Below are 13,527 nucleotides of genomic sequence, written 5' to 3' on the forward strand. Positions count from 1 at the left end.
GTGATTTGGAGGTCAAAAAGGTGGAGCCGAAGAGTAGTCAATCGGCTCCGTTTGCGGCAGCCATAGAGACTGCCCTTGTGGCGTCAAAGCCAGCAAGGATGGTGGAGAAGAAGATGAGTAGGGGATTCAGAAGCCATTGAAAGTATTGCTAAACAGAAAGGACTTTGATACCTTGATAATATTTGCTAAAACCACCCCACCTAAATAGAGTGTGAAAGTTCTCTGTTTATAATCTAATAAATTAGAAGAATGAGAGAGTAGTAATAAATGAAAATAACAATATATAGGAGAATACTGAGTCAAGTAGGCATATCTAGATATTTGACTGTAATAAAATATCAAATATAATATATGGATAAACTATAATTTAGTATTAACCTAATCCATTTGACATCTTTGATTATTAATAAAAAATGTAATATAATAATTCAATAGTTCAATTTGAATATAAATATCAACAAAAGGATTATAACTCAATGGAAAGTAAAAACATTTACTTTTATTTTACAAATATAAAAGCAAAGAATTAACATTTTTAAAACTATATTTCATTAAAAAAAAATTAAAACTCGCTAGACATATTATTTAATAGGTTAATTATGTTTACGTCAATAATAGAAGGAATTTAATACACATATTCAGCTATTTAGCAAATGACAAAAGTATTTTAAACTTTAGGATAAGGATAAATTATTAAATGCATCATCACGTAGTTAATTAAAAATTTGCAAATTTTTTTAATAATTATTGAATATAAAACTAAAGATATTTATTATATTATATATTTAATGATGAAAAAATATCTGTCATACTATAATATAATAGGAGCCAAAATTAAGTTAGATATTTGTAGTCTAATAAGTTAGTCAAAATCAAACCGACCAGTTGAATAATTTAGTCAAAGATAATTTACACAACAAAAAAAGTCAAAACATAGTACAATTGTCAACTGTATGAAAAGGCAAATTTTGTAAGTATTCATCAAGTGCGCTGTGTTGTATAATTACTTCCATTAATGGCTTTCATGAAGAATACTTTGCCCAAGACGAAAACTTTGCTTGTTTTCGCACACGTTTTTCTTAATCGACACTTTGTGGATGGACTGGATTATTCACATGAAAATTTTTTTTTGTCTCAATCCCTGCTGTTAGATGAACACGACTCTCCATAATGGTATGATACTGTCTACTTTGAACATAAGCTCTGGTGACTTTGCTTTGGGCTTCTCAAAAGGCTTCATTGCAACGAAGATAATATTGTTTGATTATAAACCCATTATCATTCTCTATATTAGTCCTGCGTGACTTTCGTACCATTACCATTAGTTATGTGTAATTTATATATATTTTTAATAAAATATTTAATGAAAAAGTTCTCTCAAAATTGTAAAATCTTTCTTTGAAGTTTAAAGATCGGTTCCGGGAGTTATTAGACACATAATTTTCAGCAAACACTACAACAACCGGTTCATCAATGCCCAGCCAAGCAGCAAAAGATGGCAAGTCAATAATATCATGGCTATTATTCTTCTCATCAAACTTCGAAAGCAACTTTATGTACCATGGTTTCTTTGTGAACTTGCTGACAACTCTTCTCGACGAGATCGAGTAGTTTCTCCAAGCTCATCGACCAGGAATTAAGAACGTCGCTGCTATCTTTCGTCGTGCCAAAACAGACTGTTCCTGTTGGCCTGTCTATCTTGGCAGCTAGAGCTTTGGATACAACCATGTCAGATAGATGCTTCTCAGTTTCCTGAGTTAGATAAAAGATCTTCTTTAGTATTCAACGCTGTTATTCAAAACAAGAAAAAGAAGTTATTGTGATGAACAGGAACATATACCTGAAGACTGAGACACAACAACTCTGCAAATCTGCTTAACGCAATCCTTGCATAATACTTTGAAACGACTATTATGTTCTGAAAAGCATCAGGAAACAAATCACTTTCAGCTAATCAGTTCATCAGGATTGAACCCGAATTTGTCCAGAGATCACTCACGTGTTCGATAATTCTCCGTCTTAGATCTTTGGCAGCTTTGTCACCCAAAGCACCACCAAGAAAATTCTTCTCGTTCTCGAACTCGTTTTTGAAGGTATTCCATAGAGATGTCCATTGAATAACCTCCATTGTGATTAGCTGTTTTAACAACAATCTACAATAGAAATGTTGGAATAAAAACCATCAAACAAAAGGAATGTATCAAATAATGGAATCTCATGAATGTTTCTTTCCCCAAGAACTTATGAACATAGAGCTTCTAAATGGAAGAAGCAAAAAAAAGACATTTCTGATTCCATGAGAAACTTGCCTAAAATTTGGAATCTCATAAAGATTCTTATCTTCCAAGGTGGAATTGAGGAGACTAGACTGCATTGGACCATGTGGTGATAAAACTAGATACCAACAGATTTTTCTTAGGATCTGCAAGTAAACGAAGTAGTAAACTATTAGAGAAGTTCAACATCAAAAAAAGAACAAAAACAAAGAAACTTTACCGGAATACATTCTGCTGGATTATCTTTGACGGAAGGAATCTCATATATGGCCTTATAGCTACGGCAGATCTCAAAATATTCATTATGATGAGAGTGGTACCTACAGAAATTATAAAAACCAGTACAAAATGATAAGTTCCATTTCAAAAGAAGATTCATGAGGAATCAAGAGACCCAAGGCTAGTACTACGAAGTAGATTCGAGTGGGTTCCTGATAAGATCCAAATGGTTGCTGTGAGATCCCATATCGGTTGGAGAGGGGAACAAAACATTTTTTTTATAAGGGTGTAGAAACCTCTAGTTAGCAGACCTGGGGAAGTCCAAAAGGGAAAGCCAAAAAGGACAATAAATAATTAAAAAAAGTAAAAGATTGTTCTCCAAAGGGGTGGATTGTGAGATCCCACATTGATTGGAGAGAAGAACGAGTGCCAGCAAGAACTCTAGGCCCCGAAAGAGGGTGAATTGTGAGATCCCACGTTGATTGGAGAAAGGAATGAGTGCAAGGGAGGAAATTGGACCCCGAAAAAGAGTGGATTGTGAGATCTCACATTGGTTGGAGAGGAAAATGAAGCATTTATGTGTGGAAACCTCTACCCAGCAACCACGTTTTAAAAACCTTGAGGGAAAGAGGAATGAGTGCAAGGGAGGAAATTGGACCCCAAAAAAGAGTGGATTGTGAGATCTCACATTGGTCGGAGAGGGAAATGAAGCATTTATAAGAGTGTGGAAACCTCTACCCAGCAACCACGTTTTAAAAACCTTGAGGGAAAGTCCAATGAGGACAATATTTGCTAGCTAGGACTCTGGGTCCCGAAGGAGTGAATTGTGAGATCCCATGTTGATTGGAGAAGGGAACGAAACATTTTTTATAAGGTTGTAGAAACTTCTCCCTAGTAGACACGTTTTAAGAACCTTGAGGAAAAGTCCAAAGAAGAAGATAATATCTGTGTTAGCTGGTGGGCTTAGAAGAATCAATCAAATGGGAAACAAAAGGAATGCAACATCGGAATCAAACAATAAAAGTACTCAAAGTTCGAAAATGAACTAAAATGTACTGGCACTGTTTACCTTATCATTAGTTCATAGTAAATTCTCTTCAGTTCCATCAGCGATGGTATATCAGCAGGGGCATCCTCAACCACACTCTCACCTTCTTTGGGCTTTTTCTTCTCTTTTGAATCATCTACATCAAAAACTCTGGGACTAATTTTCCTTGAAATAATTTGAGCACGAACATAATCCTGGCGGTCTAAGCACAATCGAACCTGCAAAATTACATCAACACACCACCAATATATGACCCTTTACTTCAAATTCAGCATACAAGATACAATTCCTTAAAATGGCTGTAATGAAAAATAACAGATGTGCTTACTTGTTCAAGAATGAATGCAATTTTCTCGGTTTTTGCCATGGCACCAAAAGTCTCGACCTGGAGAAGGGAAAGAAAACGCACAAATATCAGACAATCTACGAAGTCAAGAGGTTCATATTTCTCATATAACATAACACAAACATCTAGAAATTTCCTCTAAATATAATAGCTGACCGCAATTTCTTGCATCAAATCTGCAGCTTCCGCTATGAGACCCTGCTCTTCTTTAATCTTTGCTAGTTTTTTTATCAACCGAGCTCTCTCAATTTCCACATATATCTGTAGATAGCAAAGTCGATTCGTAGAGATAAAATAACAACTGATCAAATGAGATCACTTATTTCCATTAATTACCTTTCCTGCAGAAACATTATTGAGTGTCTTGATAAGCTCTATACGAGTTTCAAGATCTGGTGTTTCATCAACATGTTGCATTCCTTGCTGGACAATTGCAGTTACAACCTAAGGAACAACCAGACTTTCCATATTTTACATCAATTTCCAATATCATGTAAGTTAAGACTGGAATGATCCACCAAGTACAACTCCAGCAACACAGAGATCAAATTTTTTAATGAGGAAATTCAATGAAATTTCCAAACATGGCACAAATTAAAACACCAAACTCATTTACAGTGGAAATAACACAAGATCTAAACTCAATAAACTAATTCCGAGAATGCAAAAACTGAAACAATCGAAAAACCTGCTTAAGCTGACCGCGGCGTTTCACGAGGAGCACAATTTGTTCGTTGAGCATACTCCATGCCCGCGCTTCAAAACAGAGCTTTAGAATGTCGATTGCAGCCTTCTTAGCACCGGCGACGTCTTCAGCGACTCGCATCTGCTTCTCAACATGTAGGAGCTCCTCAATAGCAGCCTCCAAACTCCGCTTGCCTTCCTGAAGTTCAGAAAATGAGAAGGAGAAGAAAAATCAATACTTAAACTTCACAAGCAAAGCAGGAGCAAATTCGAGTATAGAAATGTGAGATCAGAACAACATTGTAAAACAGCCACAACAACGATTACCATTTTAATCTGATTCAGCCTAATCCAGAGCTCGATAAATGAATTCTTGGGATAGAGAAGTTGAAGATGGCGAAGTAATCGGAGCTTGATGAAGCCATATATCGTAGAGAGTATCGAAGCTGTCCCCTCCTGCACGAAAGGTCTTGCATGAAAGTACTGCAATTCGGTCCTTCAGTATTCATCCAATTACCAATCTCCACGTGTTTTGTCCCTTTTTTCCCTCCAAAATTTTATAAAAATCTCATTTTTGATCGATAATATATAAATAAATATATTATAGTCCACGAATTTTGTTTTTTTTTTTTCTCCCGAAATTAAATTTTTATGAAAGTCTAATATATTGATTGATAATATATACTGACTTATGTTTATTTAACCCTTTTTTTTAGTGTTTTAATAAAGTTTATTGCAAAATATTATTTTTAAAAGTAAGTTAAAAAATGAGGCAAAATTAAAATCTTTTAAATGTTATCGACTTAGTAAATGATATATTAACTTTTTTTTAAAATATTATTTATTTTATTTTTCACCTAATGCGCGGAATCTAAATAGAAAAATAAATAAATAAATAAAATCCGGTGATATCTGGATTGTTCGTTTTGGTTTTCAAGGGTTTATAGCCGTTATCTGCGGAAACCCTAATTTATTCTATAAAACCACACTCTCCCGCACCTCATTTGCCGTACTGATTTCTGCTTTCTCTTCTGCGTTTGTGGCAGCTTCGATTCTACAATCTTCATGGAATTTGCTCGCGATTTCTTCAATTATATTTGCTCAGTTCTTCTCTTTATTATTCTCTTTTGATTTTGAAACTTTTCCTCTCCCGAAATTTCACTATCCTTGATTGTTCTGGATTTATCCGATTTATGCTGTAGATTAGCTGCTGATAGTTCGGTAATGGGTCTGTGAGGATGAATTTATAAGGCTTGTTTCTCAAAACATTCGCAGTGGCCGCCTGAGAGCTTTCGCCTTCGCCGGGCTTGAGAGCTTCTGCTGTCTTTATCCTTCCTTGGATGTCTGAGACTCTTTTACTCTAATGTCGGGATATTGAAGCGTCCGTTTTCTTATGAATCTTAGATTTTGTTTTTCACATTGTTAATTGGGGGTTTCACGGCTATTCCATTAGTATTATTAAGGTCCATCGTTTTCACTTTGTCTGCTTTGTCTTTCATGCCTTGCTGATCATTGTTGGATGTTGGATCAATTCTTTCACTAATTTTACTTAATTTCCTTATACTTGGTTTGTTTTGTTATTTACCCTTGAAAGATCTCTTCACAATGATGATATCCTTAAGGCTTGTTTCTCAAACATTCGCAGTGGCCGCCTGAGAGCTTTCGCCTTCGCCAGGCTTGAGAGCTAATGCTGCTTTTATCCTTCCTTGGATGTCTGAGCTGAACTTATGAATCAATCCCATATAATTGTTTTTTTTTTACTTTTTTGTGTAAGGATGCTTTATTTTTTTATGTTTGTGTCATTCACCTCTTGAAATTGTCATAACAATGATTGTCTTCACCTTGACTATCTTGTTTTCCTATTACTTGGACTTCAATTCGTATCTTTGTTTATATGAGTTTTATTTTCCATGTTTAATTGTTAGTGTGATTTGTCTTTTTGTAAAATCTAATGTGTTGATGATGACAATTCCAAAGGCTTGTTTCTCAGAACATTCGCAGTGGCCGCCTAAGAGCTTTCGCCTTCGCCGGGCTTGAGAGCTAATGCTGCTTTACTCCTTCCTTGGATGTCTGAAACAATTTCTTATTCAAACCATCTTATTTGTAGACATAATCACATCATGTATCATATTATTTGATTTCCTCGTTTTATTTTTCTGATTTCTTGGGTTTTTGCCTTTGATGTCTAACTTCCAGAAATCTTATATTAACCTTTCTGAGTTGAATTTATTTATTTGCATTGTTAGATTCTGTTTGTTGTCTTCTGAATTAGGCTTTTACAGCAAGAAGCTGCATCTTCCTTGAATCTCAAATTCTTTGATTTGGAATGGCATTCATGCCAAAATGAATCTGCAGATGGTATACAAATGATGTCTGCCCCCACTGTGGATCCGATCAAATTCATGAACTGCAAAGATTAGTGGTGGCTTCATAACTGTGGACCCTTCAGAGATCAGAATTAGATTAGATATTTCCACTGGGTTGTTCGAGTGAAAATAGTATGTACAATTAGGAATGAATATAATTACTAGTCAGAAAACATTGGAAGCATATCTGATCAAATTTTTATCTGGATTTTCATTGTAATGGTTCAACTAAAATCGAGTTCTATGCTTCATTTGTGATGGATTAGAAGCATGTCAGTGACAGTATTGATAATCAACAGCAACAAGCTTGATTTGTATATATCTCAGTTGTGGATTGGAGGCCTCTTTAAAGCAGGAGTGTAATCCATTACCACCAACTCCTCACTGCCTTCCATCTTCTTGTCCTTGTTTGTATGCACTAAAAGATCTTCAGGCCTTTCATCTCCTTCCTCCATAAATACAACTCTCATGCTTCTCCCTACAAAACGATAACATCACACCCCCACTTTTTACTTATTTAAGGTTCACTTGAAAAGGTGCCTAAGAACTAATATTTGACTTTTCAAGCGTCTAAGAACTAAGAACTAATATTTGATTGTTTTTTGTTCCTATAAAAACAGGGTTTGAAGTATTTAAGAAATCCTTACCTGTAACAGTGGTTGAGGCAAAACAAAGCAGAAACAGAGCCACAAACACCAGAAATCTGCAATTCACAGCCATCCCAAACTCTCGTTTTATAAGGTAACCTTATATTGTTCTTCCACAATGAGAGCAAATTGCACATGATTTGATGAGTGCCTTTAATATGGACGCATTTGGACAATTCCATGGAAGCTCTAAGCTTTATAGACATGTGGGGCAATGGACTGTGATGTTAAACTGTGCAAGTGTACCACTTAAAAGTGATGGTGTGTTATGTCCTTGTCAATTCTCTCTTTGCCGTCTTGGGATGAAAAAGATGGCCTCCTGCCTTCACACAAGGCCCTGCGATTACAGATTTTAGAGGTTATCCCATTTTTCCTCTCAATTATCTTAGTTTCTTTCTTGAGATTTCTGTAGAATCTGCCAAGTCCATTGAGGTTGATCTTAGAACACTGAATTCTAATGTTTAATTCTTTGCATGTATTCTAACCCGACTCAGCGCCCTAAACGCCCTTGAAATTTCATGTTTTTATTTGTGAGATCAATAAATCATTGGTTTGGCTGATGGATTTTCAGGATAGTACAAACAGTGAAAAGAGAGAAATGGGAAGAAATCCAATAAAGTTAGGTGTACAATCACTGTCTAAAAAGGGCACCCCACCAACATTGATTCAAATGTATAAGAACCTCATCTGGATGAGATGCACATCATCTTCAGTGGGCTTTTTTTGCCCTCAAATCACTTGGATTTACTTGATTAGTTCATCAATTCTACAGACAACATTATCAGATAATGTACTTGATATTGATAAAAATGTGGGGCTGAGAAAAAAATTGAGAGGGATGGAGGCTTTAAATTTTATTTTTTGAAGTTTCAATAATAAATACAACTTCTTTTATCTGAATAATAGCCGGAATGAAGATTATTAAACTATTGTGATAAATATAACCACTGAACTATACTTGGATTCGTTCCTGATATCATTCGAGAGGTACAATTTTTTTAGAGGTTCGATATTAATACTTCTTTCATCTTATTTTATAAACAATTCTACAAAAAAATGAACAATTCTATAAACAATTCTTGACCATTACAATACGAAGATGAAAAATCTTATCGAATGCAGGGAATTGAAGGAAAAGAGCCAATTGAGAACAATTAGGATATGCTAGCACATCATTAGTTGCCTGCCAAAATCTTCCGAATACGTTCCTTGGGTGCTGTAATAAACAACAGAACAAAAGGTTCAGATGATGGAGCAAAATACTTGAAAGGAGAAATGACTTTCTTACCAGGCAGCCCAGTGAACCCTTCATATTGTGCATATGCTTGCCTGATGAACATCTCCAATCCAGGAACAATAGCTGCTCCAGACTCTTCAGCATCCCTCAAGAGTCTGGTCATCTTTGGTGTGTAAACGGCATCGAAAACCAGTGAGTAGTTCTTAAGAGCATGCTGCAAAACACAAGAATCATTTGGTTCTTTTCACTTTTGATCTGGTGGGCCTATTCCAGATATGATATAGCATTTTCATTCAACAATAGCTAGTAAAATGAAGATAAACCTTCGAAATGGGAGTTTCATCAACTTTTGGCTGCATTCCGATTGGTGTTGTGTTGGCAAGAATCATGCCATCTTCTGGGTGAAAATTTTCTAAGTCAGTGAGAGACATAGCCTGTCCACCGATACGGGCTGCAAGTTCTCTAGCTCGATCTTCATGCAAATGAAAGAAATGTGTCATGTCCTACTCAATCATTTGATTGATATTGTTATAACCAAAAGTCAAGAGGGGAAAAGAAATAAAAAGGGGCCTCTAATTAATATGCGCCGTCAGCTTCACAGTTTTAAAATGCTACTAGAGAGAGGTTTACACACCCTTATAAGGAATGCTTCGTTTCCATCTCCAACCAATGTGGGATCTCACAATCCTCACCACCCTGGGAGCCTAGTGCCCTCGCTGACACACCGCCCAATGCCTGGCTTTGATACGATTTATAACAACCGAGCTAACATGAATTTGCTAGGCATGCATTTGTTCTTATTATAAGCTCTTCCACTAGACCACACCCAAAGAAAGCATCAAAATTTTACCATATGTACGGTTAGCAATTACAACCCTGGCTCCCTTCTCTTTTGCACCATAAGCAAGAGCTTTGCCAGCTCCACCAGCACCAATGACAACAAATAGCTTACCAGCTAAGCCTGAACCAACTTTCGAGCTAGCATTACGCAAGCCTGCAATATAAGAGTTCGAGTCGGTACGAAGCATCTTGGTTAACAATTGTATTTATGACAAAAAAAATCAAAAGGAAATGTGCATCTAGAGAAGTCACACGAACCGAGTAATCCATCTTCAATGGCGGAAATAGCACAAAAACAATCTGTGTTATAGCCACACAATTTCCCATCAGTTTGCCTTCTAACGACATAATTAACAGCTCCAATTGCCTGCAGAAGTTCAAAACTCTTTCCCCAGTCATGCACGTTACTTTAACCCAAAAGCGACCGGGAGGGAACCAGCTTATCAACCAGCAGAGAACCATGAAAAACAGTAGTCGATAATTTACCTTCGCAACTGGATCAACCTCGTCGCAGTATTCGAATAACGCTTCTTTGTATGGAGTAGTAACGCTGTGATTTACAATGCAATAAGATTAAAATAAAGTGTCAATGATATGTTCAAGATACTTCATAGACTGTGCAGGATCATACACATTCAATAAAGTCTTCAAAAGATAGTTGAATTTGAAACCTGAATCCGCCAGTATCAACAGATGAATAAGTATCAAGAAACTTTGAAGGATCATCCACCAAGAAGGGCACATAAATGGCGTTGAAACCAATCAACTTGAAAAGCTCATTGAACAATGCAGGTAATTTGCTGTCGCCTACTGGGTTCCCAACAATGCCAAATACCTTAGTATCAGGCACTATCTGTCTGAAGTTGTATAGATTTAATAGATCTTTGATAGTCGGTTGACCAGGAGCCGATACTATTCCCTCCTCAAGGGTACCAAACGTAAGATAACCGCCAAACTTTGGGCAAAGTACTCGAGAAATGAATCCCCTATCCTTCATAACCAGTCCGATAATTGGAACCTGAAGAGTTTAGTAAGAAAAATTAAGACTAACTTCAAGAAATTAAAGAACTTCACTAGATGTTAATTCTTTGTTGATTACCACCTACGACACCGAATTTAATCTTCAAGATCGGAAATAAAAACTCAAAACTTGTTATAATAAAGTTCAACTAAGTCGAGTTCATACAATATTATTCAACCAGTCATCCATGCATATTCAAGTGGACAATGGAATTGCGCTACTTACTTGTGAATACACAAGTACTTGAAAGACGCGAGCAACATCAGTGATATCCAGTGCTGTCGTTGCAATCTTTACAATGTCAGCTCCGCTTGCTTGGATTTCAGCTACAAGACTCCCTAAATCCTCTAAAGATGGGGTCTGCTTATAATTGTGGGAAGAAACAATGACTTTAAAATTGTCTGGCTTCTCTTGACGTATAGATTCAATGAACTCCTGAGCCACCTTCAGAAAGAGATGGTGGAATAATAACAAAAAATTGGTGAATCAAATCCTGCTCAAAGTTGATGTGACTCAGTGTATAGTAATTTGTAATTGTTTCTCTTTAATGCATACACAATGAAACTACCTGAAGCTCCACATCGATATAGTCTGCTCCCAACTTCATGGCTAATCGAAGAACGTCCCGTCGTTGGCTTTCGTCACCATCGTACTGGCCACCTTCCCATTTTGGTCTGGGAGATTAATATAATATGTAGTAAGGTCATCTTGTATAAAATCACACAGTAACATTGTTCAAAATGAAATTTGTGCAAAAGCTAGCTTCCTGAAATTATTTGCATTGATTAAAGTTAAATATCATTTTAGTTCATGTACTTTCAAACGTCCAAATTTAGTTCGTGTAATTTCAGTAAATTTTAAACTCTGTCCTTATGGTTAAATGAGAGTATTGACCATCATGAAATCACAATGAAAATTGACATTTTTTCAGATTTCACTCACATCCATAAGGAGTTGATCTGTGATATCTCACGTCATTAGAAAGGTGTGGTAACCTCTCCCTAGTAGACACACTTTAAAAATCTTGAGGGGAAGCTCGAAAGAGGACAATATCTGCTAGCGGTGGGCTTAGGCCGTTATAAATCGTATCAAAGCGAGATATCGGGCGATGTGCCAGCGAGGAGGCTAAGTCCCGAAAGGGGGTGGACATGAGGCGATGTGCCAACAAGGATGCTGGGCCCTAAAGAGAGGTGAATTGGGGGGTCCCACATCGATTGAAGAAGGGAACGAGTGCCAGCGAGGATGCTAGGCCCCGAAGGGAGGTGGACTGTGAGATCCCGCATCAGTTGGGAAGGAGAACGAAGCATTCTTGTAGAAACCTCTCCCTAGTAGATATGTTTTCAAAACCTTCCGGAAAAGCCCATGGGAAAACAAAAAAGGACAGTATCTGCTAGCAGTGGGCTTGAACCCATCGAACTTAGTAGCAATCATACTACACCCACATGCCCCAATCTAGCAATGAATGACCATGTAATATAATGCTGTGGTGGAAAATACAAGCAAGATACCTGTAAGTGAATAAGGTGGGCACAGGGGACTCCTTAATTAGAGTTTTAAGATCTTCATGGGGATTGAAAATCTTCAATGCATCCAATCTTATCTCCACAATGTCAGCACCACTCTCTCCTGCCTTCATAACATCGATAATCATCTTATCTATTGATTCTGCCATTATTGGCACACAAACAAGGGTTGAATTCCTTGTAGTCCCTTCGACTCTGATGCCTAAGCCAGAAGATGCCGGCTGAAAAGGAGAAAAACAATGTTCAAGTTGAGTGTTCATATAATTCATACAAATACTTAAATCAACTGCAATCAGACTGGCATTCTAATTCTTCTTGCAATTCAAGCAATCAAAACTCTTTTCAGAGTCGATCAAGAACCAATACAGCGAATCAAGTAAATTTCAAGCCGCCTGCATTTAGGATCATCTATATAATCCCAACAATATGGGAAAGGCCTACAGTTTCATTTCATCGAAATTCCATTTTCACAACATTCAAGCCTATGAATAAAACTAAAACTCATCAAAAGAGCAGGAAATAGAACATGGGTATGAGAGATACAGTTCAGAATTTACCCCAAACCCCATTTTTCTTCGGCGTACGTCGGAAATTTGGCAATTGGACGGCGTCGAGAATGCGATTGAGAGCCCGACAGAGAGAAATTATAAGAAGGGCATCGAGGAGGATGGTGGAAAGGAGGTAGGTAAGCCGTCGGGGGGGGGGGGGGGGGGGGGGGGGGGGGGGGTTGGTGGGGGCAACAAATGAATTGCTACAAAAAAGGTTTGGAGGGCCTGCCATCATTGACTGTCCTTGAAAAGCAGCTGTTGTATGGTTTAGTTGAATAATTGAACTCAAACATTGGAATCACAGCCCAAAGATGATGAATCGAACGATCAGTGGAGTAAGAGCCGGTACTGAATTTTGTCGATCCTATGTTGGCATCCACATCATAGATCTTGTCACTCTAAATTCGTCATTGTCAAGAAAACTAGCTGACCATAAAAATGTAAATTGAGGTTCAGCTGGCAGTTCCCGCTTGAGAACGGTGATTTGGAGCCTTTAAAAGCATCTAGGTCATGAATAATACTCACAGGTTTATGCATCTCTAATATACATCATCATTTAATCGTCTTGATTAAGGACGATAATGCTATGTCATGTTTCTATACCTATGTAAAAGTTTGTCTAGCATTATTTAAGAATAACTTTGTGGGAGAGATTTTGCAGCGTGAAAGATACATTATAAACATTTTGATTATAGTGATTGACTACCATTTGTGTAAGATAATTTCTTATCTCGGAACCACCTAAATTTTTGTGTCTCTTTGTTTAATTTTT

At 37.0% G+C, this 13,527-nt stretch overlaps 2 protein-coding genes, 1 long non-coding RNA gene and 3 other non-coding genes across 6 annotated transcripts; 3 read left to right on the plus strand and 3 right to left on the minus strand.

Moving 5' to 3' along the window:
- Positions 1–1,325: 1,325 nt before the first annotated feature.
- LOC111804558 (26S proteasome non-ATPase regulatory subunit 12 homolog A) lies at positions 1,326–5,059 on the minus strand. The gene is made up of 11 exons (XM_023689412.2): positions 4,901–5,059; positions 4,578–4,772; positions 4,226–4,333; positions 4,046–4,150; positions 3,872–3,928; positions 3,565–3,761; positions 2,497–2,596; positions 2,310–2,422; positions 2,000–2,153; positions 1,841–1,918; positions 1,326–1,752 (listed from the first exon to the last, which is right to left on the minus strand). The coding sequence occupies exons 1-11, from the start codon at positions 4,901–4,903 to the stop codon at positions 1,534–1,536; spliced, it is 1,329 nt and encodes a 442-aa protein (XP_023545180.2). The 5' UTR covers positions 4,904–5,059; the 3' UTR covers positions 1,326–1,533.
- Positions 5,060–5,800: 741 nt separating this feature from the next.
- LOC111804576 (small nucleolar RNA SNORD14) lies at positions 5,801–5,925 on the plus strand. Its single transcript, XR_002816540.1, has one exon. It is a non-coding gene; the product is annotated as a small nucleolar RNA SNORD14 (small nucleolar RNA).
- Positions 5,926–6,173: 248 nt separating this feature from the next.
- Positions 6,174–6,295, plus strand: LOC111804577 (small nucleolar RNA SNORD14). The gene has a single exon (XR_002816541.1). It is a non-coding gene; the product is annotated as a small nucleolar RNA SNORD14 (small nucleolar RNA).
- A 232-nt stretch (positions 6,296–6,527) lies between these two features.
- On the plus strand, positions 6,528–6,651 carry LOC111804575 (small nucleolar RNA SNORD14). Its single transcript, XR_002816539.1, has one exon. It is a non-coding gene; the product is annotated as a small nucleolar RNA SNORD14 (small nucleolar RNA).
- Positions 6,652–7,025: 374 nt separating this feature from the next.
- LOC111804561 (uncharacterized) lies at positions 7,026–7,724 on the minus strand. The gene is made up of 2 exons (XR_002816538.2): positions 7,587–7,724; positions 7,026–7,417 (listed from the first exon to the last, which is right to left on the minus strand). It is a non-coding gene; the product is annotated as an uncharacterized LOC111804561 (long non-coding RNA).
- An 893-nt stretch (positions 7,725–8,617) lies between these two features.
- On the minus strand, positions 8,618–12,925 carry LOC111804557 (bifunctional 3-dehydroquinate dehydratase/shikimate dehydrogenase, chloroplastic-like). Its single transcript, XM_023689410.2, has 11 exons — positions 12,765–12,925; positions 12,193–12,428; positions 11,253–11,358; positions 10,910–11,128; positions 10,335–10,681; positions 10,150–10,213; positions 9,922–10,030; positions 9,674–9,817; positions 9,147–9,295; positions 8,875–9,037; positions 8,618–8,802 (listed from the first exon to the last, which is right to left on the minus strand). The coding sequence occupies exons 1-11, from the start codon at positions 12,774–12,776 to the stop codon at positions 8,762–8,764; spliced, it is 1,590 nt and encodes a 529-aa protein (XP_023545178.2). The 5' UTR covers positions 12,777–12,925; the 3' UTR covers positions 8,618–8,761.
- Positions 12,926–13,527: the final 602 nt, after the last annotated feature.

The sequence above is a fragment of the Cucurbita pepo genome, chromosome 10 (assembly GCF_057944985.1).
Source record: "Cucurbita pepo subsp. pepo isolate OVF chromosome 10, ASM5794498v1, whole genome shotgun sequence".
NCBI lineage: Eukaryota > Viridiplantae > Streptophyta > Magnoliopsida > Cucurbitales > Cucurbitaceae > Cucurbita > Cucurbita pepo.